At 42.9% G+C, this 27,043-nt stretch overlaps 1 protein-coding gene across 2 annotated transcripts in view; it reads right to left on the minus strand.

Annotated features, from left to right (window-relative positions):
• Positions 1 to 11,512: 11,512 nt before the first annotated feature.
• Positions 11,513 to 27,043, minus strand: part of ALDH7A1 (aldehyde dehydrogenase 7 family member A1) — a 42,525-nt gene continuing 26,994 nt past the window's right edge. Inside the window, exons 11-19 of one of the 2 annotated variants that reach the window (XM_027605393.1) lie at positions 26,216 to 26,310; positions 24,374 to 24,458; positions 22,871 to 22,977; positions 20,949 to 21,065; positions 19,580 to 19,677; positions 19,313 to 19,386; positions 15,200 to 15,275; positions 13,747 to 13,803; positions 11,513 to 11,747 (exon numbers count right to left, since the gene is read on the minus strand). In XM_027605393.1, coding sequence (XP_027461194.1) covers positions 13,749 to 13,803; positions 15,200 to 15,275; positions 19,313 to 19,386; positions 19,580 to 19,677; positions 20,949 to 21,065; positions 22,871 to 22,977; positions 24,374 to 24,458; positions 26,216 to 26,310 — 707 coding nt within the window. In that variant the 3' untranslated portion in view covers positions 11,513 to 11,747; positions 13,747 to 13,748. Of the gene's footprint in view, positions 11,748 to 12,300; positions 13,804 to 15,199; positions 15,276 to 19,312; positions 19,387 to 19,579; positions 19,678 to 20,948; positions 21,066 to 22,870; positions 22,978 to 24,373; positions 24,459 to 26,215; positions 26,311 to 27,043 lie in introns of those variants that run through there. The other variant, XM_027605392.2, reaches the window with a different exon arrangement.

Consider the following 27,043-nt stretch of genomic DNA (forward strand, 5'->3'; position numbering starts at 1 on the left):
AAGTCTTTTTTAAAAAATGCCATTGGTTGCCTTTTCCTTATGTCTAAGAGCAAAACAAAATACCAAGTTGGGCACAACAAACTTCCTGCTCCATTGCCAGTTACAGGTACACAGGTACCTTCCACCTGCCGGGACATACTAAATACATCAACGTGGGTTTTTTTTTTTTTTTTTTTTTTTAAGATTTTGTTTATTTATTTGAGAGAGAGAGAGAGCACAAGCAGGGGGAGCAGCCTGTGGCAGAGGGAGAGGGAGAAGCAGATTTCCCACTGAGCAGGGAGCCCCACATGGGGCTCAATCCCAGGACCCTGAGATCATGACCTGAGCCAAAGGCAGACACTTAAACCAACTGAGCCACCCAGGTGCCCCTATATCAACATTTTGATGTACTAATTTATTAGCCACATACCTACTGTAAGAGGGAGAGAATGGATGGCAGAGTGGCAAATGAGGCTTCTCTACCACAAGCAAATTTTACCAAACACATGAAAGGGATGAGAATAATGCCACCCCAAAATATGCCATTTCAGCAGAAAAATGATTCTGAACTGAATGCACGTGAGAAAAAGCAGACACAGGGAAAGCTCTCCAACTTCCCCCAATCCGCCTGAAAGTATGAACTTCCCTTGTAAAGGTATTCCCCTCTCTTGTACCTGGAAGAGAACAAACTTTATAACCAGGCATGGAGAGAGTGCTGAGTCTGCATATACCTTACTAGATAACTTTATCTTCCATTAATTTCCCCCATATATTCACCTTTCCACAGCCTACCATCCTGAAAAGCCCAAGCCCCTTTTCCTTTGTCGTGTCATTTCTCTATAATTTATCACCCTTTGGTAAAATAGTATGTAAGCCCCTAAGTTCAACCACTTCAAGTCTCCATTTTTATGAAGGCATCTGTGCACATAAAAATTAAAAGATTAATAACAAATATAATTTATATTCCTTTTCTCTGGTCAATCTATCTTTTTCTCAGTTTAATTCACAGGCCCCAATTAATGACTCTAAGAGGGTAGAGTAAAATTTTTTTCTTCCCCTACACATACAAAAAGAACCCCAAACCTCTGCAAAGCATCCATTTATTTGCTTATCAAGAAACATTTATTGATTCCGTACTGTATATCATGCATCTCATTAGATACAGGAGAGAAAGAACTAGACAAGGTCTTGAATAAGCTCGAGAAGGTCTTGACCTCAGAGAACTTTCGTTTACTGAGGGAAACAGAGTTGAAAATAACGATGCACTGTAACTGCTGGGGGCAAAAAGAGAGAGAGAAATCAATATGACTCTGGGGTGAAGATGCTCTTAAAAAGTTTTCTGTAACCTTCCTTATTGTTAAGGGATACTCACAAGACAGAAGAAATAACAATGAGCCAGAAGTAGACCTTGTTAAGTCCAAGAAGAATCCTAAAGCGAGTTTCCTGTAATGATTATTGAAGTATGAGTCACAGTGTGGTTGGCACTATGCTGCTTGATGGTAAACAGAGGTCAGCCAGGGAGTCTTCACTGGACAGAATAGTTGGACCAGTCAGAAAGCCCCTTTTCTTTCTGTAAGCTACTGGAAATTCAAGCCCTTCAAGTCATTCGGGCCACTTTGAGGGAACAGTTGGGCTCTTGCCCACCTCAGAGAAATCATGTTCCAAAGAAGCATCCTGTTGGGGGAAAGAGGAAATGACACACTGACGAGGCCATTTATAAAGATGCAAGGCAATGATGACTCCAGCCACTTAGCCTGAGAGAGGCATGTAGGCGGTAAAATCTCAATGGTGGGGCACCTGCCCTCTTGTGGTGTGGAAGTTCTGGAAGGCCAAACCACCTGCAGCCAGTGTGGCTCTGTGCTTTCTGTGAGCAAGAATAAAACGAAATCCTTCAAGGAGGAACGGAGGCGGTGTGATCATGAGAAAGCCATCGTTAAACGTGTAGAGGTCAAAAAATACAAATGGGGAATGAGGCTGGGAGACCCTCAGCTTACCTGAGCTCAGAGAAAAAACGAGAATGATCTGTTATTTACTTGGCAGCTGAGGGGAATGGCAGAGGGAGGCAGAGGTATGAAAACATCCTTCTTTGACTCCTTACACAGAGCAAATGATGAGAATAAAAATTCACCAAGTCATTTGATGCAGAGTCTACAGCCCAGAAGCTATAGAAAATGTCCTAATACTTTTTCTTTAAAAGTTCTTTTCCATCTCAGGAGATTAAAATCATTTCATCACTCTGCTTTGGGTATCTGGAGTCAGGATTTAAAACACCAGGGAAACACTACAAAGGTTATGCCTAATTTTGTACGTTGGAACAGGTCATTACTTCAAGGCAAGAAAAAAAATTCTTGGTGAATCATCTTATTTCTAAAATAGTTTGTCATATTTTAACATTAATACTGAGGAATACAATATAAAATGAACACCTGATTCTCCAAGCTGCAATACAGAATACAACAAGATGCACCCCTGGGGGGCAGTCCACCTCATACTATCCCCAGAAAAGATAAAGCAATGTGACACTGAGGCTCTGAAAAAGGACAGAGGCAAAGCTTCTCTCACACGCACAGTTTGAGATTGTGAGCAAAGCTCACGTTCCTAGCTCACAGCGGAATGTCCTCAGGTTGACCGCACATTCAGATGACACACTATTAAATACAAAATAGCTCCTCATTCCACACAGGAAATTTTCACAGCTAAAAGCCAACCAAGTGAATGAGTTCACCAGCTCAAACCAGGTCAAAAGCAGAGACAATCAGTTCTGTGGCTATTTGGCTCAGAGGAATCCAACATCTGATGAGTTCAAGCCACGTCCCTTGGGCCGCCACGCCCATCAGAGGCAGCTCTGGAGATCCTACCACAACCCCATGGCCCAGCCTAAGGTGTTTCAGACTAGACACCCGAGACGTGCTCATCTTCTTCACCTCTCCAGACAGGTAACTACTCTGAAGCCCAGGTCCTGAACCTGACAAAGAGGCCCCAGCCCCCCAGACCATGTGCTCTCCCCTAGACCCTGGCTGCTGCAGGAATGACCTTTCAATCAGGGTGACCCCGTCTTAACTAAATCCATAAGCCTGGGTCAGCCCAGGCCTAGACGAATTCTGCGCAGAACGTAGAGAGTTCTACCACGTCTATCAATATCATCTTTCTATTAGACTTTGTACACACAATTTTCCTATTTGACACTGCATTTGTATTTCATGGCAGTGTTGGGAAAAGAAGCCTGGTAGGAAGATCATGCCCATTTTACGGAGGATAGTGGGTCTTAGAAGAGATCTGGATTTCCCAGCATCACATGGCACAGAGCTGGGGAACTGAATCCAGCCTTTCTGAAAGCCCCAGTGTGATGGGCTACAAATCCACTGAGCCACAGAGCAGAAAATGAAGCAAGGAGGCCACACTAGTGGAAGCTCACATCCTGGGTTCTCTTGGACTTCCCACTTCTCTTTTACCAGCACTACCTTCTCCCAGGATTTGCTCTTTCCCTTCAGCCTGGTGTTCCCACAGGGTCTCCCAACCCTGACTCCACTGTTCCACCTCCTGCTCTTTCCTAACCAACTTCGAAAGTTCCCTCATCTGCTGCTTTGGGAAGCTCACCACCTCCATTTTTTACTAAGGTATAAATGACAGAAAGCCCTCAGGGATGAAGACAGAATCTAAATGCATTCTTAATTGGCAGATTACCCACATAAAGCAGTATAAATGACATGTGACAGAGGATATTCCAGATGGTGGGCAGAGGGGAGTATTTTTAACACTACATATAGAGTTGGAAGGTGTTAATTTTCCAACATCCCTTCTGTCCTCTCAACCTAATGCCACACCCAGGTTTTGACTGGATACATGGCTCCCAAGAATAAAGGGTCTGGGGGCGCTTGTCTAAGTCGGTAGAGCATGCAACCTTTGATCTCAGGGCTGTGAGTTCAAGCCCCATGATGAGTGTAGCGATTCCTTTAAAAAAAAAAAGATACCTTATTTCTCACCTCTCATGGGTTGTGCCTGCTGTGTGATTAAGTTCCGTTTAGGTGACATGTGTAACTTTTGGGTCACACGCTTCAGCGGAAGAGCGCCTTCCCAACTATATCTGAGCTGAAATGCGGGGTGGCGGTGACCCACCTTTCAATATGAGGAACAACAAAGCCTGAGGCCTGGACACCGTGGGTCACTGACCCACCCTGGACTATTTACACCTGAACTCTTAAATCAGAAAAACTAGTTTGTTTAGCCTTTCTTCCTTGTGGTCTCTACTCAAGCAGCTAAAATAATATCCTAAATAATGCCAGGGTCCCGACTTAAGTCTATGTAAACTGTTCCACTCTCAATAAAAAAACCTGTACTTAGCCAAGAGGGCTTTTTGAAGTATGCCTAACTCATCAGAGCTGAAAAGAATAAAGCCACTGAGCCCCTGGGCTGGAAGGAAATGCGTGAAGCTGGGTAAGATCACAGTTGTGGCCAACTGTGACAAATTAAAGTACACCACCTACGCTTTCAGAAATTTTAATTTGATGTTTATAAAAGCTAAATTCCAAACAAAACAGGCACCCAGGCCAATTTTGGCCCACGAGGCACCAGCTTTTGAGAGATTTGGTCCAGCCTATTCACTTCACACACAAGAGAGTTAGGGCCAGAGAGATCAGGGGATTCCTCAGAGCCTTCACCCCACTTGAAACAGAGCTGTGCTTAGAGGCGGGTGTTAAACCTCCCAGACCTGCACCTCCCTGTACATCCAGCTGAAGCCCCAGGCATCTCAGCTCCCTGGCAGGCAGGCAGGGTGGGGGGCACCTAAATATCATTTGGAATTGGACTCGAAACTGCACATGTAAGGAAAGGTCAGGTCCTCTTTGTCTCCCTTCCTCAACAGTGCAATCCTAAAGCCATTAGATGGGTAAGAAGGATGTCCCCATGTGGGAGTAGCTGTGGGTGGGTGTCTGAGGCTGAGTTGGGTGAGGAAGACGTCCATGGTAAGGGCGAGCCCAACACCCTGACAACCAGGATGAGGTGAGCAGGGCGTCCTTGGGAGAAATGGGAGATTGGTGAAACCAACCACAAGTATCGAGGGTACCGGGAGGCAGGTTTCTGACGGTCAGAGACAAGAGAAGCAAATCCTGGAAAGGCAAAAACTGAACAGGCACTATGATGTTGGACTGGATGTGAAGTTCTGATATGGCCTCATGGTTGTCCATATGTAGGAAAGGTTGTATATATGTGTATTTCCCAACTCTTGTCTGCTGTGAGGACCTCGCAGCACTGAAATCTTCATGTTCACGTGTCTCGGCTTCTCAATAGGATTCTTGACTAACAGGAATCAGGGCTCTTCAGAGAAAATGGCTGATTCCAAGTCTGGAGCAGGTTAAGTACAAGAACCACCTGGAACATCTTGCTCGAAAAAGTAAATAGGGAAACATAAGAACATACGAACACAAGTAAATAAACAGAAAGTCTAAGAGAAAACAGGCCATATAGGTAGTTTCAAAGTACCTCTCCGTGAAAGACATTCATTTACAAAGGGGAAAAGAAAATGTTTTACAATGGAGAAAGCCAGGAGACACCTCCTTATGAGAGCGACATTAACATCCTCAGTAATGGACAAATGGCAACAAGCCAGAGCCTGATAAGATGCAGCGAGGCGAACACAGCATCACTTCTGTGATTGTACTGCTCTACCACAAAAAAAATTTTTTTAAAGATTTTATATATTTGAGAGAGCACAAGCATGAGCAGCGGGGAGAGGCAGAGGGAGAAGCAGACTCTCTGCTGATCAGGGAGCCCAATACGGGGCTCCATACCAGGACCATGAGATCATGACCTGAGCCAAAGGCAAATGCTTAACCCACTGAACCACCCAGGCTCCCCTTAAAACACAAATCTCAAACCCGAATCTACTCATGAGCAAAGACCGAGTTCAGGGGCATTCTACCAAGTAAGTTGTAATTTCCAAAGTGTCATGGTCAGGGCGCCTGGGTGGCTCAGTCAGTTAGGTGTCTGCCTTACACTCCAGTCATGATCTCAGGGTCCCGAGATCGAGCCCCATGTGGGGCTCTCTGCTCAGTGGGGAGTTGGCTTCTCCCTCTGCACTCTCCCTCTCTCAAATAAATAAAAATCTTAAAAAAAAAAAGTGTCATGGTCATAAAAGTCAAGAAAAAAAGTAGAACACAGCTCCTTTTGGCATAGAGGACATTACTGATACAAGTGGTTAAAGTTGAATGGGATCTGAGAATAAGATGTATCAGTAATTTCCTGATCTTGATGGCATATGACAGTTACGTAGGAAAATGTCCTCGTTTGTAGGAAATACATATTCAAGGATTTGGGGTGTTGGGAGAGATCAACTACATACTCTCAACAGTGAAGGGGAAAGAAGTTCTTTGTACTGAACTCCAATTTTAGGTGACTCATCACTACAGCACTAACTCTGGAACCAGACTGCTTGGGTTCAAATTTCAGCCATTTCCACCATTTATCAGCTGGGTGACTTGGGAAAAGTTACTCAACCTCTCTGTTCCTCCATCTCCTCGTTAATAAAGTGAGCGTTACAAAAGTACCTACTTCACAACTTGTTAGGAGAATTAAATGGGTTTCTATTTGTTAAGTGCTTTGAAAAGTGCCTAGAACATAGTAAGTACCATAGAAGTATGAGTGAAACAAATAAAAATGTCCCCTGGGGTTGTACAAACTGGAGTAACCTCACACATATGCTCCACAAGGAACAGGGGGAGTGGACAGAAAATAAGCCAACTTACTAATATTTCTTAACTTAAAAGACACTCATCTGCAATTACAGCCCAATACTATTTTTTCGCTGACATTCTGGGGCTTAGATTTTACCCAAAAGTTAAGTCATCCACAGAAGCTCAGGTGATCTGTGTCATTAGCAGACCAGAAGTAGGAAATGCAGGTTACCAGTGGTGCTGGAATGTAAAGCATTCCATAAAAGCAGGGCATGGTGCTTAGCATATCTGTCCGCAGAGTAGAAAACCTTTTCCATGGTGACCTCCTGGATACCACAGTCAACACAACGCCCTTCCCTGCCAAACTCAGGCGTTTGCCCTGAGCAGCAGCGCCACCTACAGCTCAACACCGTAAAGACAACTCCATATTATCTGAATCCTGGCCAAATTTCCCCAACTCTAGAGTTGATGGGGCTAAAAGACCTTCAACCAGCCAAGAGCAAATGCAGAGTGTTGACAGGATCTGTGTTTCCATTTTCTTTTTTTTAAATAAAGACTTATTTGACACAGAGAGGGAGAGAGCACACAAGCAGAGGGAAGGACAGAGGGAGAGGGAGAAGACTCCCCACCGAGCAGGAAGCCCAATGTGGGACTTGATCCCAGGACCCTGGAATTATGACCTGAGCTGAAGGCAGATGCCTAACCGACTGAGCCACCCAGGCGCCCCTGTGTTTCCATTTTCAAACCTAATCCACCTCAGAAGTAAATAGTCTATGTAATAACTTATACATAAGGAAGGGGAAATCTCATTTATAACTCAAAATATATAGGAACTTAAAAGACACATGAAATGCACTATAAAATTTTGCAGAGTCATAAATATCTGAACAAATCAACATATAATGAGATCAAAAAAATGAGTACTATGAATTAGTTCTTTCCTAATTTATTTATAAATTTAATGTAATTCCAATGAAAAATCCCCCAAGACTTCCCTTTTCAAAAAGCTGAAACATGCTTCTACATTTCTTTTAGGAAAATACGGAAAACACTCTAATAGCAATAGCCAGTATCTACGGAGCCCTCATCATGTGCCAGGCAGAGTTACTTTTATAATTTTTCTTTTTCTTCTTTAAAATTGTGGCAGGTATTATTACCGCCCTGAAGAATGGAACGTATTGTTTTAGCAGACCAGCACCCACATTTCATTCCCAGGATAATATCATTATTTCCAAATCCAGGGAATTACGTTCCCTTGACTTCAGCATTCGAGTATTAATACAGTGGTCTTACTCTTTCTCAAAACAATGAGCAGGTCACATACCCGACAGGCAAAGGATCCACACCAGGCCTACCACTGACTGCTTCAAGATTTTAATTTTTACTAACGAAAATAAAAGGCCTAAAAATAGTTTGAAGTTCATTCATTCTAGCAGAACAACAAGGTAGTTCATTATTACCTGCTTTCTAGCTAGGTCCAGGGAATAAGGAATTGAGGAAGGTGACAAACCCAGGAAGCATCAACGCAATGCCATTTGCACTTGGGAGAATGAAGGGCAAGAAAACGGAATGGTGTTGGCAGAATCCTGTGTCACCACAGCAGAGGGGACACCTGACAAGCTCTGTAGTCATAGAATAAAGATTAAAACCACCGACAGTAAATGCCAAAGGCTGGCAGGGAGGGAGTGGGGAAATGGATACTCTGACCTCTGTGCTTTGATTTTCTGCACAATCAAAAACCAGAACACAAAGAAAGCTCAGGTGAAGGAGTCCAGAGGTCAGCCCTGAAAGATACACAGCGGGAGAATGTTGGAGAATGAACCGGCAGGAGCAAAGTGAGTGCGACCACCATTCTTTCCAATTTTTGCTAAAGGCAAAATTGTTTTCTGCAGCTTACAACAAAGCAGCCAAACTGGTAGACCCCAGATCACAGTTAAGAAAAGGAAGTTCAAATAGGTTAGCTGCTTTCTGAAGGTCACACGGGTAATCTGAATAGGACTCTAAAAAGAAAACAAAAAAAACTTTAATAACAGGAATTTAAAGGCCTGGGCCATAGCAAGAATTGGGCGCCTGGATGGCTCAGTTGGTTAAGCGTCTGACTCTTGATTTCAGCTCAGGTCATCTCAGGGTTCAGATCAAGCCTCACCGTGGTCTCTCCACTGGGTGGGGAGCCTGCTTGAGATTCTCTCTCCCTCTAAAAATAGATAAAGGCCACAAGAATTAAATCAGTCTAATACACATGTATGTATGTATACACAACCACATATATACACTAATCACTGAATCAGAATATACAACCTACAAACAGATCTTGGTATCCACAAGAATGCATCGTATTATAAAAGTCTCAGTGAGGAAAGGGAAATTCATTCATCAAATCTGGGCTTGGGGTAGGGGTCGGAGTATTAAATATGTGAAGGGGATATCAATTTATATCAAATTATAGCTTACACCTTAAGGCCAAACGGATTAAAGACCAACAGGCCAATCCCACAAAACACTTACAGGCCTTTCCAGTGGAAAAAAAAAAAAGTCTCTATATTTTTAATCCATTATACCAAATTTTCCATTCAATATGGGGACAAAGCCCTTTCCTTTAGAAGACTCTGTAAAAACTGCCTCCAAAACCACCAGTCAGGAAGCTTCTGCAGGATGTGCTCCAGCAAGACTAGAGTATAAAGCAATCAGATGAAATGCATGGGAGCCAGGAAGCAAGAGTCTCTAATGCAGAAGAGCAGCAAAGGAAAGGGAAACTCACGATGTCACTCACATGCTAGCCCAGAGCAGACCATCTCATTGAAGCAGAGGACAAAGAGCACTAGGACAGATGATCCCAGGAAAAATAAAAACAGCTTCCTGAGTAACTGGAAAATATTGACAGGCATGTGACAGAATCCATTTAGAAATAATTAGTAATGGTCTATTTTTATGAAATATCCAGAATAGGCAAATCTAGAGACAGAAAGCAGACTGGTGGTTGCCAGGGACTGGGGAATAGGGTGAAAAAGCGAGTACTGCTCAGTGGGTATGGGGTTTCCTCTGGGGCTGATAAAAATGTTCTGGAACTAGTCAGTGGTGATCGCTGCACCAATGAGTCAATGTACCAAATGCCACTGAGTTGCACACTTTAAAATGGTTATGTTGTAGTTTACCACAATAAGAAAAAAAAATAGCTGTAGAGCAAATTAAGCAATAAGGGCAATTACAAACTCCAGGAAAGGGCGCCTGGGTGGCTCAGTTGGTTAAGCGACTGCCTTCGGCTCAGGTCATGATCCTGGAGTCCCGGGATCGAGTCCCGCATCGGGCTCCCTGCTCAGCAGGGAGTCTGCTTCTCCCTCTGACCCTCTTCCCTCTCGTGCTCTCTCATTCTCTCTCTCTCAAATAAATAAATAAAATCTTTAAAAAAACCCAAACTCCAGGAAAAAGAAAAGACAAGAAAGCAGGCATGATTTGTTGCCCTTTACACAGTCATAATTAAGTCATGACTACAGACATAACCAGATGCTGTGGTGTGAAGAGATGAGAGGAATGGAGGGAAAGAGGCTTTATGTTTGGGGAAGTGCTAATAAGAAAGTTAATCCTCACCTCCCGCATTGAGAACTCTGCATTCAATATCTAAACTGATTTATTGAAAAATAGCAGTAGGAGCTTATTACTTAGGAATAATGTGGTCAGCAACAGTAGAAAAGGTGAGAGTGGTCACTCCAGTGGTGGGGGGGGTGCAGATCAGGAGGGAACAGTGTTTTAAGCATTCTAGGCCCATTGTATTTTTAACTGTGTACAAGTATTTAAAAATACGCTTAAAAAAACAGCAGAGGAAAAAATTTATAACCTAACTTTCTAAACTTAAATTGGAGAAACTATAAAAGATCAATAGATTTGGGGCATCTGGCTGGCTCAGTGGGTAGAGCATGTGACTCTTGTTCTTGGGGTTGTGAAGGTCAAGTGAGCCCCATGTTGGGTGTACAGACTACTTAAAAAAAAAAAAAATCAATAGATTTGATTGCCATGAGAAGTCCAAAACTTCAGTACATCAGAATGTATCAACACTTTTTGGGACTGAAAAATAACATCCTGGCACCTAATGTCTTCACACTTCCCCTTAAAAACCTTTAAGGCCAACAAACATCTCAAAACCAAACATGAGCAGTTACGTGCAAGAGGGGAGAAGTATAGAAAGGGTAGAAGTTGCAGACAATCAACAGCGCAAATGCCTACAGCAAATAGGCAGGTAAGTAAAGTTACAGTGCAGGCAACAGGAGAAAGCTCTGAAGTGCTAGAAAGGCAGAAGAGCAAGGACCTGGACTCCTCAGTCCCTTCAGCATTCCCAGGGACAGAGAATGATCTCTGGCTGCATAGCAGGGAAGAGAGGAGTGAAAAAAGTAATAGCATCCCTATTCCCTTTGAGAAAACTGCCTCGGCTCCATTCTGTGAGGTCTTCCTCGTGAGTGCCTGCCTCCCAAAATGGAGGTCAGGACAGTCAAGTCTTCCAATGCCTGCCTATACTACAAGAGTCAGGATCCCAGGGTCAGACAGTGGGATGCTGTCTCCAGAGACTGGAGAAGTACAGCAAGATGCCAAGAAACTTAGGGTTCACTGCAGTGGTGGAAACTGGCATGCTGACCGCAACCCCTCTTGTCCACAATGGGGGCCAGGAGATGGCAGTATGGCTACAGCACTGGATGCCAGCAGTCAGGAGGGGCTCAACGGAAACAGTAATCACACGAAGCGGTACAGGGCCCCTAGCACCTTAAAATACAAACCCTAACAACACACACAAAAGGTGTATCTCAACTTCCTTGGTTCAAAACACTAACAAGTGACATTTATTTGTTGAGTCACTAAAAAAGAACAAAGAGGGACAATTTAAGAGCAAAATTTTTTAATAAGCATTATGACAAAAATATGTCCTCATAATTGTTAGAAACGTGTAGAAAAATTATGAAGAATTAGCTTCCGAAAAAGCGTTCAGAATCAGTTTTACTTGATTTCTATACATAAGACTAGATCTGCCACTCACCCCAGCACGCTAGAAAATTGGCCACCATATCGTGGCGTTAACAGATACACAGGAGGATGGAGAGAGCCTCCCTTAAAAACCTAAAAGAGAAATTACAAATGTAAAAAATTTTAAGATAAAACAAACACTGATACAGCTTATCTTAGAACATTTGTTTAAAAATAATATGCTGGGAAAACCCAGGACATAAGAAAATATTTCAATCAAAATCACCTTGCACAATTTCACAAAATAACAATGGCCTGTCAGCATGTGATTCCTAAGTGTTTTAAATGGTGCTTTACTTTCTTCAGATAGTAATAAAGTCCCTAAGACAGGGCTAAAACACTTAGACATTGTGACCTAAAATAAAAAAGGCAAAACAAAGCCATAACAAGATTTTTTTTTTAAAGTTAATGCCCAAATTGCATGATTTTCTTAAGCAACTACGTATTTTAAAAAGTACAGATAATCTCAATACAGCACAATCCAGTCTGCGAAGAACTTTAAAAAATGGAGAAAATTTGGTTTTCAGCAGCATCATTTCATGAGATGTTTCAAGGTGACCTAGGTCAATACGGAGCAGACGTGTGTGTGTGTGTGCGCGCGTGCGCTGGAAATGCATGCGTCCAAGCAACTCATTCTCCAACATCATTTTCTTTTTTGTGGGCTTTAATTTTTATCAAAGTTAAACATTCTCTTGACTTAAAGAATCAAACAGTTCTCTAAGACATATTCTGAGAAACAGCCATCCCTCCCATCTCCACACCTGACCTCCCATTTGTCCTCCTGAGACAACACTGCTTTCAGAATTTACCTATCTCCATCAACCTTTCTTAACTCTTTCTTACATCTGTACTTTTAGCCATTGCTGATTTTCCACTAGAGAACAGGAACTGTCCACCTCTTTCATGTAACCCCGACTTCTTCCTGCCCATATGCTCTCAACAGGTATCTATCACCAGCATTTCACTTAATTAATATTCAAGGTTGACAATAGCATGCCTTGGTAAGCCCTAGCCCCAGCTACGCCATGGGACATATTATGAATACCTTTCCCACCCTGATAAATTTTTAATTGCTTTGTTTTTTCATTTGCTTACTTCTCTGTCCTAACTCAACCCACTCTTTGCCAGTTGTCCAAATCTCTCCACACACCCTGATGCATCAGGTTATCTACAAATGTCATCTTCTTGAAAGGCTTCTGCCCAGGTCGGTAGGGTAGACTGCCAGGAAGACGAGACCTTCAAGAGCCAAAGTGGGCTCCACAGGCTGGGTTGAACCACTATAAAGGCTCAGCTTCCCAAGAGAAAGAGGCAGATTCTCAGCCACGAATGAATAAACTTTCCTCCTTTCACAAAAAAACCACATGCTGCCACACACAGATGGTCAGTCTCCCCAAACAAATCCAAGGGCAAGTGCACAAATGTAATAGCTATAAAAATGGTCTAAGGCTGCGTAAGAAACCCAGACACACTTTCCATAGACACAGAGTCCTCGGCAGGTGCAAAACCTATGTCCACCATGCATATCTTTTTTGTGGTGACACAAGCCAATATGAGCAAGAGAAGTCATAATGGTGATAAAGACCCTTAGTCATTTCATACAGAGCAAGTCATTCCACATGGGTGCTGTGCTGCGCTAATCCACATGCAAGGAACACAAACACACTCCCTGCAAACACACTAGAGGCTAATGTGAGTCAATATTCACTACGGCAATCTTTACTCACACTCAGCAGATGTTCCTGCATCTACCCAGAAGGCTTCTAGTTTCTTCTCCATTCTATTCTGTTTTTCCAATTTCCTCCTATTGCATCTACTTTTTTTTCTAAACTATAATAAAAAATTCTTAAACTTACAAACTACTAGTAACAAAAAATTTATCCTATCTTTTACTAGATATGGCTATGTCAAGACAATTTAGTTTTATTTTTAAAAAATAAGTCTTGATTTAGCTGGGGCCTGAGGGTTAAGAGACTAGCCACTGTTGTAATCAAAATGATGCATTTATTCAGGGCAAATCTTAATTTTCTTCATCTTCAGAAGAGTGAGTTGCAAGAATGCCTATAAATCTGAAGTAACGTCAATTTACTGTCACCTTCACTGAAACTTGATTCCTTGAGCCAGAGGAAGGTCCTTACTGTAGTTGATGGTACTAGAGGGGGAAAAAAAAACAACAAATTCAATGAAGGGTAGTATATACATAATATAGAATATTTTATACCATTAAGAAAATCTAGCATTTCTATATATATAACAAGGTGAAATGTCCAAGATACAAGTTGGTAAAGAGAAAAATTAGGGTACAAAACAAGGGTGGTACAGATCCAGTTTTATAAAAGAGAAAAGACAAAGGAGAGAAACACAGAAATCTGGAAAAACACGTATCCAGTATGTTATTCATAGTGTTCAGGGCACAAGAATATGGGGATCCACTCTAGATGTCAGGTACGCAAGAAAAGTAAAAAGAACGCAACTGACTTCAAAGAACAGGAACGAGGAAACAAACAAACCAACCAACCCCCAACAACAAAGAATGGGAACCAGGAGGGCGTGCATGTGTCTGGGACTTAAGGCACAGCCAAAAGCACCTCAGAATTTCCAGACAGACATCAAGTCACTGAGGCTCTAAGGGGCTAAGGCTGGGAATCCACCTGAGGTTACAGGGCTAGTGAGAAGCAATAAATTGAGACTAAGATGAGCATCCTTGGATCCTCAACCTGTGTTCTTTCTATAACATAACATCACATGGGCCTGACCTGCATATTGTTTTAATACAGTTGGGTAAAAATATTTCCATCTAAGGGAAAGGAAAAACAGCATACAAGTGGGGCACCTGGGTGGCTCAGTCAGGTAAGTCTCCAACTCTTGATTTCAGCTCAGGTCGTGATCTCGGGGTCGTGAGATCCAGGCCTGCACTGGGCTCTGCGCTCAGCGTTGAGTCGGCTTGAGATTCTCTCTTTCCTTCTCCCTCTGCTCCTCCCCCAGCTCATATACCCCCCAATAAATAAAGTATTAAAAAAAAAAAAAAAAAACAACTCCAAAATAGCAAGTAGAAGAACAACCAACTCCTAGTAAAAGTCTCCCTGAAGCAGGCTCCGGCACTAGTCACCAGTGTGCTGGGTAAACGAGCCAATGCACCATCGAGAGCCATGCTCACTCCTGTGGCCTGCAGGGGCCCTGCACACCTCCCCTCTGCTACTGCTCCTACCATCTGCAAGGGTGCTGGCCCCACCCAAGGAGAAAACTGAAAGTACAGCTTCTCCCACTCTCTCCTACTGGTTGACCCTCCAATGTCCTGCTCCTCTGGTATCTCCAGAGAGAAACCACCACTGACACAGTTTCACAGTCGAGCCCTGGGCACTAGCTGAAGTGGGACAAGAAAGGGAGAGAAGTAACAGTACAGGATGGATGCCCCGGGAGGGGACAGCCGCAGTTCGTTACAAAACCAAACTGAAGTGAAGCCACACGAAGACAGAGCAGTGGAACAGCAGAAAAGCACATTCCAATGGCTTGCAGCTCAAACCCACCCTCCCAAAGCCTTTTCTTACCAAGTGGATCTTCTCATGTACTGTTTCCAGGCATCACTACCAGACTCCCGGCCACCTCCGGTGTGCTTTTCTCCTCCTAGACAAATACACAAGCAGCTCACAAATCGTGAGCAGTTTCTCCGGGTGCAGCTTCTACTTGGTAGCACGGAGAGAAACACACCAAAAGGAGACCAGAGCTACCTGACCAATGAGTTCACATTTAGCTCAGCGTATCTCCTCTACAAACAAAAGACAGAGACCAAATACACAGGAAAAAATAACTAAGGGGGGGGAACCGCAGAAGGAATAAAGAGGCAACAAATCTGCCAGAAAGAAAAGAAAACCAACCTTACCATTAGACGAGATATTAAGACGGGGAACTTCTGGACAGTGGAAATATAATTTTCTCATTTAAGCTTAGCTATATACAATTTTCAATAACATATATACACTGCTTTTATAATATTCTGAAATATAAGATGAATGTCCTTATTATCATAAGAAGGTAATGATTCCATAAAACAAGAAAAGGATACTATGTACTAGCGTGCCATCAAAGCACAAGTCCTGGTGGTGTTTTTAGTAACAGCACAGGAGAAATCACTCAACAGAAGAGCTAGAAGAAAAATCTGAGCAGGTGCCTGGCCGGCTCAGTCGGTGGAGTGTGCCACTGACTCCTGATCTTGGGATTGTGAGTTTGAGCCCCACACTGGGGATAGAGATTACTTAAAAATAAAATCCTAGGGGCACCTGGGTGGCTCAGTCGGTAAGCGTCTGCCTTCGGCTCAGGTCATGATCCCGGGGTCCTGGGATCGAGCCCCGCATTGGGCTCCCTGCTCCGCGGGAAGCCTGCTTCTCCCTCTCCCACTCCCCCTGCTTGTGTTCCTGCTGTCACGCTCTCTCTCTCTGTCAAATAAATAAAATCTTAAAAAAAATTAAAATAAATAAATAAATAAATAAATAAATAAATAAAATAAAATAAAATCCTAGGGGCACCTGGGTGGCTCAGTCGATTAAGTATCCGACTCTTGATTTCAGCTCAGGTCATGATCTCAGGGTCGTGGGATTGAGCCCTGCACTGGGCTCTGCGCTCATCGGGGAGTCTGCTTGAGATTCTCTCTCTCCCTCTCCCTCTGCCCCTCACCCAGCACGCAGGCACTCTCTCTCTTCTCTCTAAAGTAAATAGATCTTTAAAATAAATTAAATTTGGGCGCCTGGGTGGCTCAGTTGGTTAAGCGACTGCCTTCGGCTCAGGTCATGATCCTGGAGTCCTGGGATCGAGTCCCACATCAGGCTCCCTGCTCAGCAGGGAGTCTGCTTCTCCCTCTGACCCTCTTCCCTCTCGTGCTATCTCTCATTCTCTCTCTCTCAAATAAATAAATAAAATCTTAAAAAAAAATAAAAATAAAATAAATTAAATTAAATTTTAAAAATCTTTTAAAAGAATGAGGAAATTTCCCATATTAAAAAAAAAAAGATGGAAAATAGGAGGGAAAAGATAACAAAATTAGACAATTCTTCAAGAGATAACATTCAAGTAATAGTTCCGGTATTTAGAAAAAGAGAAAAATTGGGGTGCCTGACTGGCTCAGTCAGTAGAACATGCAACTCTTGATCTCAGGATTTTAAATTCAAGCTGCATATTGGGTGCAGAGATTACTTTAAAAAGTGGGGGCACCTCGGTGGCTCAGTCAATTGTCTGACTCTTGGTTTCAGCTCAGGTCACAATCTCAGGATCGTGAGATCGAGCCCTGAGTCAGGCTCAGCATGGAGTCTGAGATTCTTGCTCTCCCTCTCCCTATGCCCCCCCCAACATTCTCTCTATAAATAAAACCTTAAAAAAAAGAGAGAAAAAGGGGAAAAAACTGTCAAAAAAAATACTACCAAAACAGAACTAGCAAAAACACCCCAGCACTGAAAATTATGAGCCCCAATACTCTAAAGCTAATCACTGGCCCAATGTCCAAGAAAAATTTTTACAAAGATCTCCACTGACATAAATAGGAGACCCCCCCAATTTTTTTAAATAGGAAAAAAATAAAAAAAAAGAGATTGGAAATCAAAGTGGACTGGGCTCTTCATCCACGATACCAGAAATCATAATGCAAATGAATAACAACTGCAAAAGTCTGAGGAAAAATTATTGCAAACTGTGCAGGAAAGACACAGCAGGTCTGCTTGCAATGTTGCTGCCTGTGGAAACCTGGCTGCTAAATAGTTCCCTACACGGACATAAAACTCCTCCCAAATGATACAAGTGTCTCACGGGGCCTCAGCTGTTTTGGAACAATGCAGTTTATGTTAAACCCCTGCTTTCTCCTTCAGGCAGTCTGGAGTTTCAGTATATGCCAGGGAAAGGAGGCCTGGGTGACCAGCCCCCAACAAAAGCCTTGGGTGCTGAGTCACTCATGAGTTTTCCTGGTAGATGACATTTCACGTTTGTCGTCCCGATCCGTTGCTGGAAGAATGGAGCACATCCTGTGTGACTTTGAGGGGGAGAACACGGAGAAGCGTGGTTGGCTCCTCTGGTTTCCTCTTGACCTCACCGAGCATGATAGCATCATGTCACACACACAGAAGAGGAAGGTTTAAGAAAGTTCATCTATGCTAACAGAGGGTCAACAAATAATGTCTCAAGTGGAGAAAGAGTAAGCAGTTAAAGCACACTACTTTGAAAAACTGAAGTAGGGGCACCTGGCTGGCTCAGTCGGTGGAACATGCCACTCTGGATCTCAGGGCTGTGAGTTCCAGACCCACGATGGATGGAGAGATTGCTTATAACTAATAAATAAAAAGTGAAAAAAGTAAGGGGAAAAAAAGGTAAATTTACTCATAGTAGTTGCTAACGGGAATGAAGCCGGAATAGGTAAGTGGGAGAACCCCCTTTCCCATTTAAAAATTAACTGGGGCAGGCTCCAAGGAAGAACAGTAAGGTGCACAAAGTAGTGTGGGCTACAAACAGGGAATAAAGGTCTGCAGAGGGAGAGACGGACAATGGTGCACACAGGCCACCAGGGCCGAGCCCGAAGGAAAGCAGGAACCTTTCGTCAAAGTCGGCACACTGAATATTAAGGGCAGCAAACACTGGGCTAAAACATTAAAAAGTGCCTTGAACGATTTAAACTGTTGGAGATATTAATGCATGTATGTTTTTCTCTATACATATACAGACATACATTTAAGTATAAACAAGGTAATCTGTTTTCACTATACTTTCCCTCATTTTTGGTTGTAATGCTTAACACACGATTGTTGGTTGGGACGGCTTAAAAAAAAAAAACTATTAACCAATTTAAGCATTAAGAACTCAAGGCTTATTAAGAGAAAATACAAGCAGAACCCAGTGTAAAAAAACAAGTTGGGATTTTATCTAAAATAAAAGCTAATGTTTAACACTTACCACACCCCTTTGCAACTAAAAACCAGAGTTTTTCGTGTGACAGAATCTGGCTTATCTCTAAAGCCAGGGGTTCTTAATGTTCTTTGGGTCATAGGCCATCCCCCCAAAAAAGAGATGCCACCATTTCAAGGGGTCACATATCCTAGGCTAAGGGCCCCGGCTCCAATGTGATGCTGTTTGAGAATAAAAAGTCAGATCTTGGACAATCACTCTGAATATGGCACATAAGCTCCTCATAAGCATGTTAGACCAGATTCTTACCAGGTTCTATTATTTCGGTTTCTTGGTCAAACTTTTCTAAAAGCTACTACTGCTTTGCCTTCGCTGCCCAAATTGTGTACCCCCCCCAAATCCCTATGTTGAAAACCTAACTTCCAATACTTAGATAACCTAACTTCCAATACTTCGCTGTATTTGGCAAAAGGACCTTCAAGGAGGTGATTAAGGTAGAAGCCATAAGCCCCAAAAAGAAGTCATAAAGGTGTGGCCCTGTAACAATAGGACTGGTGTCCTAGGAAGGGAAGAGGCACCAGGGATGTATGGGCAGGCACAGAGAAAAGGCCACGTAAGGACTGAAGAGAGGCCTCAGGAGAAACCAGCACCGCCAACACCCTAACCTTGGACTTGAGAACATCAATTTCTGCTGCTCAAGCCACCACCGCCATGGTGTTTTGTTATGATACCCCGACCATCTAACCTACTGCCCCCAACATGGAAAAGGATTCTCTACATACCGAATGCACCTCCAATCTCAGCCCCACTCGTGGGGATGTTGACGTTCACAATGCCACAGTCTGATCCTTTCGGCCTGTGTGTAGAAAGGGAAGCATGGTTGAGAGCAACATATAGGAAATTAAGAAACAAAAAATCCAAACAAAACCGCTAAGACTCTCAATGCTCAAAAATGGTCTTTCAACTACGATGGTTTCGTTTTCTTTTTTGTAAGCCCATTCACCACACAAATTAGGCTTATGTAAATTCTCAAAATAGACAAATTGTACCCAAGCCAGCGAAAGATTCTGCCCAAATCCTTGGTAAAGATGCTACTTGAAAGTCCCTGTTTCACTTCATTATTCCAAGCAAAGACTTCTTCTTCATTCTGAAAGGACAGACAATGGAAGATGTTAGAGGATGCAGCGTTCAGGTCAAAGTTCACGATGGTACATTTCATGAGATGTACCAGTACAATTTCAGCGCACAAAAGTAAACTAAAATCTCCATCTCTTACTAATTCTGTTTCTCTTATATACAGCTTTGTGGGGTTTTCCCTTAATTGTACTCTGAGAAAAAGAGATGAGGACATGCTTCCATTCAAGCTACTCCATCTAGGAGCTAACATATACTGAGCTCCTACTATATGCAAACCACTGACCTAAGCACTTTGCACGCATTTAGGTATTTAATCCTCATCCAATGACACAGGTTTTATATTATCCCCAATTTACAGATTAGGCAAGATACACTAAATAAAAATTTACTCAAGAATTCACTCACATACACACAGTACAAAACATAAAATTATCCTCTCTAGTCACATGACATGAACAACGCTAAGACGATTTAAATCAAGGTTTTTAAAAAGCAGTCCTGGGGCGCCTGGGTGGCTTAATCGGTTAAGCGTCTGCCTTTGGCTCAGGTCATGATCCCAGGGTCCTGGGATCGAGCCCCACATCGGGCTCCCTGCTCAGTGAGAAGCCTGTTTCTCCCTCTGCCTGCCACTCTGCCTACTTGTGCTCTCTCTCACTGTCAAATAAATAAATAAAATCTTTTAAAAATAAAAAGCAATACTATAATTGCAAAAAGATGTGATTCTCATTATTATATTTTAACTATTAATCATGGCACATTCAAACCTTGATTCGATTGCTAAATATTTGCTGGCATGGCTTGAGCCTGTCTCATGGTGGGAAAGCAGACCCTCTAGCTCTTTCTATCTGCTAAAACCCCCAGTCTGTCCATGGATACAGGTTACAACCCTAAGTCTTAGATCGCTCATGTAGCTTCTCATTTGTCTGCTGATACTCAGCACTCAGGCTATGGGACTATCTGGTCCCTTCCGTGTGGAAGCTGACCATCAGACCTACACAGCTCAGAACAGGTGACACGTGAAGGAGGGTCAGTCTCCATAAATTCCAATCTGGACCTCAGCCTGCCTTGGTTTCCCTGACAGCGAGCCCGACATGTTCCACAGTATATAGTGTTCATCTCATCACGGTTTAGCCTGCACCTTCAAACTCCTACTATCACAGTGACTTCCTAAAACCTCCCGAAAGGCTAACCGAGTGTAATTTCATACACCTTCATTTTCTTTAGTCTTCGCAGTGGTTTCAACATCAAACTCAAGAAAAGGGAAACAGAATCCATTTTTACCTTGAATTTAAAGACGTAAAGAATCGGAGCAAACGTCTCTGTGTGTGCAATGGACGCGTTGTGGGCCAGACCTGTCACAATTGTCGGTTCTACGTAATTGCCAGGGCGATCCATGACCTTCAGTAGAGAAATAAAGTAATGAGAATGAAGGCATTTTGCTTTCTGGTACTTCGGGTCAGAGGACACAAGCTTTCCCTATACTTAGGAGAGAAAAAATTAAACACCATTTATACAGATAAATTGTTTCCCCAAAGTAACTTCCCACCATGAACAAAAATCTTCTCTGTCTCCTGTTGATACTAACTTAGTTGGTCAGAGAAATATAGAAAAAAGAGTGAAGGAGCAAAAGCTGTGACATGTGACATGACCAAGTGACACTGAAAAAACAGTGACAGGTGGCTTTTTAAAAAGTTTATATAATGTAAAAATAGGTCATTTATACTGTCTGAAGACCGTATTATACCCCATCCCCAAATTCCTACGTGGAAGCCTTAACCCCCCCAGTGTGACTGAAATTGGAGACAGACCTTTAAGGAAGTAATTAAAGTTAAATGAGGTCACACGGGTGGGGCCCGAATCTGACAGAATAGAAGTCCTTACAAAAAGAGAAAGAGATACCAGAGACTTATTCTCTCCACACTCAATGTGCGGACACTGAGGAGGCGGCCGTGTGCGTGGTCTGTGTGCCAGGAACAAAGGCCTCACCAGAAACCAACTGACTTTAGCTCAGTCCCAAGAACTGTGAGCAAAGTGAATTCCTATTGCTTTAATGACCCAGTGGAGCACCTGGGCGGCTCAGTTAGTTAAGCGTCTGCCTTTGGCTCAGGTTATGATCTCAGGGTCCTGGGATCAAGCCCTGCGTGGGGGGCTCCCTGTTCTGTGGGGAGTCTGCTTCTCCCTCGCCCTTTGCCCCTCCCCCACCCCGCTCATGCTCTTTCTCGGAAATAAATTCTTAAAAAAAAAAAACAAAACAAAACTGTAGGTTAGCCAATACTGTTCAAATAACTGATTTTGTGGATTGTACTTAATTACTTGTCTTCAAAATCTCTCATTTATAGTATTACACATTTTCTTGCTTGTTGATTTGACTCCTGTTTCTTTTTTTGCTAAAATTTCTTCCTTTGTTAAGAGAGGTATCAGTTTCTAAATACCAAGATGCATATTTCTAACTGAGCTTTGTATTGCGCTGTGAAAGTCTTCTACCCTGTTGTTTGTCCTTGCCATGTCCTCACGTGTCCATTGACAGACATTTCAAAGTTCTATGGGAAATGCAAAGTCCACAGTTCTGTGGGAAAGGAGTTCAAAACTCTGCACCACTGCATAGACCATCATGAGGGCTAAAATTTATACAGTATAAAAATGGGAATACTACATCAATGGAGAAATGAAACCCAACTGTCAACCCACTGATTAGAGTGACATACTAACATACTGACCAACCAAACAGCCAACCAGTTATGCTCATTATTTTCATTACCCTTTATGCCAAAATTGCCTTTATAACCAATTAGTTATGCAACAATAATGTTTTTGGTAAAAATGCTGGCAGCAAAGATGCCTATTATGGCCAAACTACCTAGGATCCCATTTTTGATACCCTGCCTTTTAAAAGTAACCACTAAATACGGATTCTGACTGCTCTGAATACAAAGTCTTATACTGTCCCAGGAAAAGGAGGTCTCCCTTCCATACCAATTCCCAGGGACTCAATTCAACAACAACCACGGCTCTGAGTTTCCTGTGTGTCCTTCCAGAAGTGCTCCATGCATTTTATGTTGTCACTCACCAAAACACTGATTTCCCCCTTATAAAATGGATGGAGAAAAGAAAACACAGCAGGAGACCCTTCACCCATCTGCCCACAGCCCTGCTTGTGCCTAAGGAAGCAAAAATGTGTCACTACTAAGCCCAGGTGTCATTACCTTGCCACCATAGACCACGGTGCCACCTTCTTTCTTTGCTTCCTCCACTGCTCCCAGAAACATGTTCACTGCCTGTTTGGTGTGGAGTGGCCCATAGAGAACATCAGCTGCAGAGAAAAAGGAATGCTCTTAATCTCACCCTGAATGGCATCATTTTATTGTTAGACGAGCTCTCCCAATGAACAGCCCCATCTCTTCATACAGCCCCCCAGTGTAGAGCAGGAGTCCGCAACCTTTCCCAGTAAAAGGACAGGAAATACTGAATCCTCTGCAGGACATAAGGTCTCTACCACAACCACTCATCTCTGCGAGGGGGGGGCGAAAGCAGCCACAGAAGACATGGAAACCAGGGGGTGGGGCTGTGTCCTGACAAAGTTTCTCTACATGAACAGGGGGCAGGCCAAATCTGTCAACCCCTGGGTTAAAGGAATGGCTATCAAAGAATCAGAGCACTGCATTAAAATTTAAGATCCGGGGGGCCTGGGTGGCTCAGTCAGTGAAGCATCTGCTTTCAGCTCAGGTCATGATCCCGGGGTCCTGGGATCAAGTCCCGCATCGGGCTCCCCGCTCAGCGGGGAGTCTGCTTCTCCCTCCGACCCTCTCCCCTCTCATGTGTTCTCTCTCATTCTCGCTCTCTCAAATAAATAAAAATCTTTAAAACAAAAAACGTAAGCTCCGTTTATTCATGACCATGAGATCAATCTCTCAAAACTTCACAGGCTCAGGAGCTGCTGTGGAATTCAACAGGAAGAGACGGATGCTGTTGGAATCCAGAGCCTTAAAGGGCACCAGGGGACAGAGAAGGGGATTCAGGTATGCCTCAGTGAGGAGGTGGCACCTTAGAGCACCAGGCATGGGAAAAGCGGGGTGAAGAGCATTTCCAACGGGAAGGGCAGCAGGATGGAGCCTGGGACACTTGGAGCTCTGTGAGGATGGAGAAGCTGGAGCTCAGGGAGCAAAGGAGCAAACGGTACATGGAAGTCAGGGTGGGTAGGAGGGGGAGGCAGAGGTCCCATCATGAGAGACTGTGAGCCGGATCCACAGGGACTGGGAAGGAATCCAGGTTTTAGCTGAAGAGCAGTTAGCAGTCACTGGAGTGTAGGAAGCAGGAATGCGATTTATTTGTCATCTAATTACATTAAAAAAAAAAAAATCACTCTGGCTTCTCTGGAAGCCAGAAGTGGAAGCAGGCAAGTCAGCTGGGTGACTCCCGCAGCCTTCCACAAGGATGCTCGTGGCTTGCGCGGGCATTTTAAAAGTGAAGAGAGAAAAGCTCATCCGAGTCATCCCATCTGAACACCACGTCCTAAGCTCACCCACCAGCTGACCTTAAGCACTCAGGATCCTAAGCTAGGAGCAGATGTGATACCCCAAGTGCCCAATAACCCTGCTTCTTATGCCCTCAGGCCTCTCAGGAAAGGAAAAACAGAAAGTCTAAGATCAGAAACACTGGTATGACCAGTTGTTAAAAACGAACATCTTTGAAATAAACTAGATACTCACAGCCCCATGGGTTCCCCACACGGATCTGCGCATAGGCCTTTTTAAGTCTATTTACAACTTCATCATGGATGCTTTCATGTAAAAACTAAGTGAAAAAAGAAACGTTCAAGAGAATAGTCAAAAGTACAAATTTGTTAACAGTGTGCAATTTCCCATAATTGTACTGATTTACAACTCATAATGGTTTTTAAACACTATGACCTCTAAAAACATAAGCAAAGTATTAGATAACTTCTAATTCTAACTACATTAAGGCAATAATTTCCACTTGGTGGATGTTAGAAAAAAATTTTAAGCCATGCCTTTATCAAGTTTCTAAGGACCTATTTGGCCAAGCTTCACACATCAATTAAGCCTGTTTTTGTTCTAACGTGTTTGACATCTTAATTACCAGAGAACCTCAGGTTTACCTGTCCCAGTTGTGGTGAGTAGACACCACAGCAGAATAGTCAGCCTACTGATGCTGTGTAACACGCCCTTAGCCTCAGGCCAAGCAGGGCTCGGGGAGGGAGGTCTCAACCAGGAAGATTGCCCTTGGACTCACTCCAGGTAGGATATTAAGTTCCATGATCTGTACCCACCGATGGAGATGAACTTGTCAAGCCATCCATTCTCTGGGTTGGTCTCCATGTAACAAATGGATTGACAGTCATGGAGAAGTCCACAGTACTGGAATGGATTTTTCTACATAACACCAACTGTCCCTATGGAAACCAATCTGGGCAGTGACTAATGACATCCTCTAACATTTAACAGTAAATATAAAGCCTGATTATGTACACTTGCCCCAACACACAAAGGAAAAGTAAAACTCAGCCAAATAGACAAATGCTTGACTTCCATCTCACTTCAAATTTTACCATGTGATTATCTTTTGGAGTACTGATTTCCATCTTAGCATTAGCGTAGTAAATGTTTAAAGCAAACAAATTCAGTACATTGTAAATGTTCTATGAACATCCTATCCCAGATTTTTTTTTGAGAGCTTCAACTATGGAACAACGAAGGAAATACAGATAATCAATTGTAAAATACATGAAAAATGAATATGAAAAGTTACAGAAAAAGGAGACTTACTTTCCAGATCTCTTTTTTTCTAATTTATATTATGTCAACCTTATAAGAATTGGTTCATTCTCACTACGGTGAGAATAAAAACACAAAGTCATGAACATCAGGGTTGTATCCCACACAAAACTGAAATCTAGCTCACATCTAAGTATGGAGATTAAACCTTCCAAACCCCACACACGGATGCTAAACCACATCCTCCCTATATGCTCTTAATACGGATGTGTTCTATACATTTGTATGCAGACTATGCATTCATACAGAGACAACAAACATACAGTCATTTGCTTTTCAATAAACCATGCCATATCAAGTCTAGATCTAATACCAGACTAAAAGGCCCAAAATAAAAATCTTAATAATATTTTACTACTTAAAGTGTTTTTATGAAAAAACCAAGGCTATCTTTTAGCAAATGATTTGCAAATTCTCCAAACTTTTAGCTGATTTTATTCTCTAAGTGACATTGGACTTTGTCCATATTGTTCTAGGTTTAAGACTGAAAACAGCTCTCATTCCCCAGTCAAACTCCAATCAATGAGCGTGAATCCACTTTTAGTTTGGGGTGGAGGGTGAGGCAGAGTCCCTGGTTGATCAGCACCATCTGCCTTGAGCAAGAAAGAGAGTAACAGGACCACAGATGTGCCAACCACGTCTGCAGAATCCATTTTTCTAGCAGTACTTCTACACCATATCCTAACAGTACAATGTGATCCTAAGTGGGGTTTGAAGATGTCATTCGACGTCATGTGCCCTCGCAGACACACTCACCAGGCGCCTCGCGGTGGTACACCTCTGCCCAGCTGTCCCCACAGCTGCGAAGAGAGCCGATGGAACAACTAAGCTGAGGTCCGCATCCTCAAAAGCTTAGAGAGACAAAAGATACCCATCAGCATTGCCAAGTAGACTTGCTAACTGGTACTAAGTGATGCCCCTGAAAGCTCAGTAAGAGACTATCAGCATTTCCCTGTGCTAGAAGCATGCTCACATCACGGGGGCAACTTTTCTTTCCAGGAAGGATTACATAAGAGCAGAATAATGAGCTCTAAGGTCTTTACCCCAGTACAGATGTCAAAGGAGATTAATAATGGTATGTACCTCATGGGATTACTGTGGGGATTAAAGGAAATAACTCAGACCAAAGAGCTGAACACAGTATCTGTGAATACTCAGTGCTCGCTAAATGCTAACTATATTTTTGAACGAACGCTCTTTAACCAGATGGGTTCAACCAGAATAAAGCCATCACCACAGACTTTTTAAATTTCTGGTGTACACCAGAAATACATAGGCATTTACACATGATGATAATGATGGCAATATGCAAATTACCAAATTTTGCTTTTTATCACAAAATCCATGCTTCTATCAAGCAATCACCCTACTGATGTCCACTATCCAGAAGAGGCTCGTAGCCTATTTCCTTCTGTGCCCAACAACCGAAAAAGAGAATCAGGTCAACTCCAAGCCCACAGGTAAACGATACAAAGCTTTAAGGAAGGGCTCCTTCCAGTATAGAAGCACTCAATTATTTCATTACAGACAACTTAATTTTTTAAAATATAAAGGAATCAGGAAGTTGGGTAAGAATTACTTATT

The sequence above is a fragment of the Zalophus californianus genome, chromosome 5 (genome assembly GCF_009762305.2).
Source record: "Zalophus californianus isolate mZalCal1 chromosome 5, mZalCal1.pri.v2, whole genome shotgun sequence".
Taxonomy (NCBI): Eukaryota; Metazoa; Chordata; class Mammalia; order Carnivora; family Otariidae; genus Zalophus; species Zalophus californianus.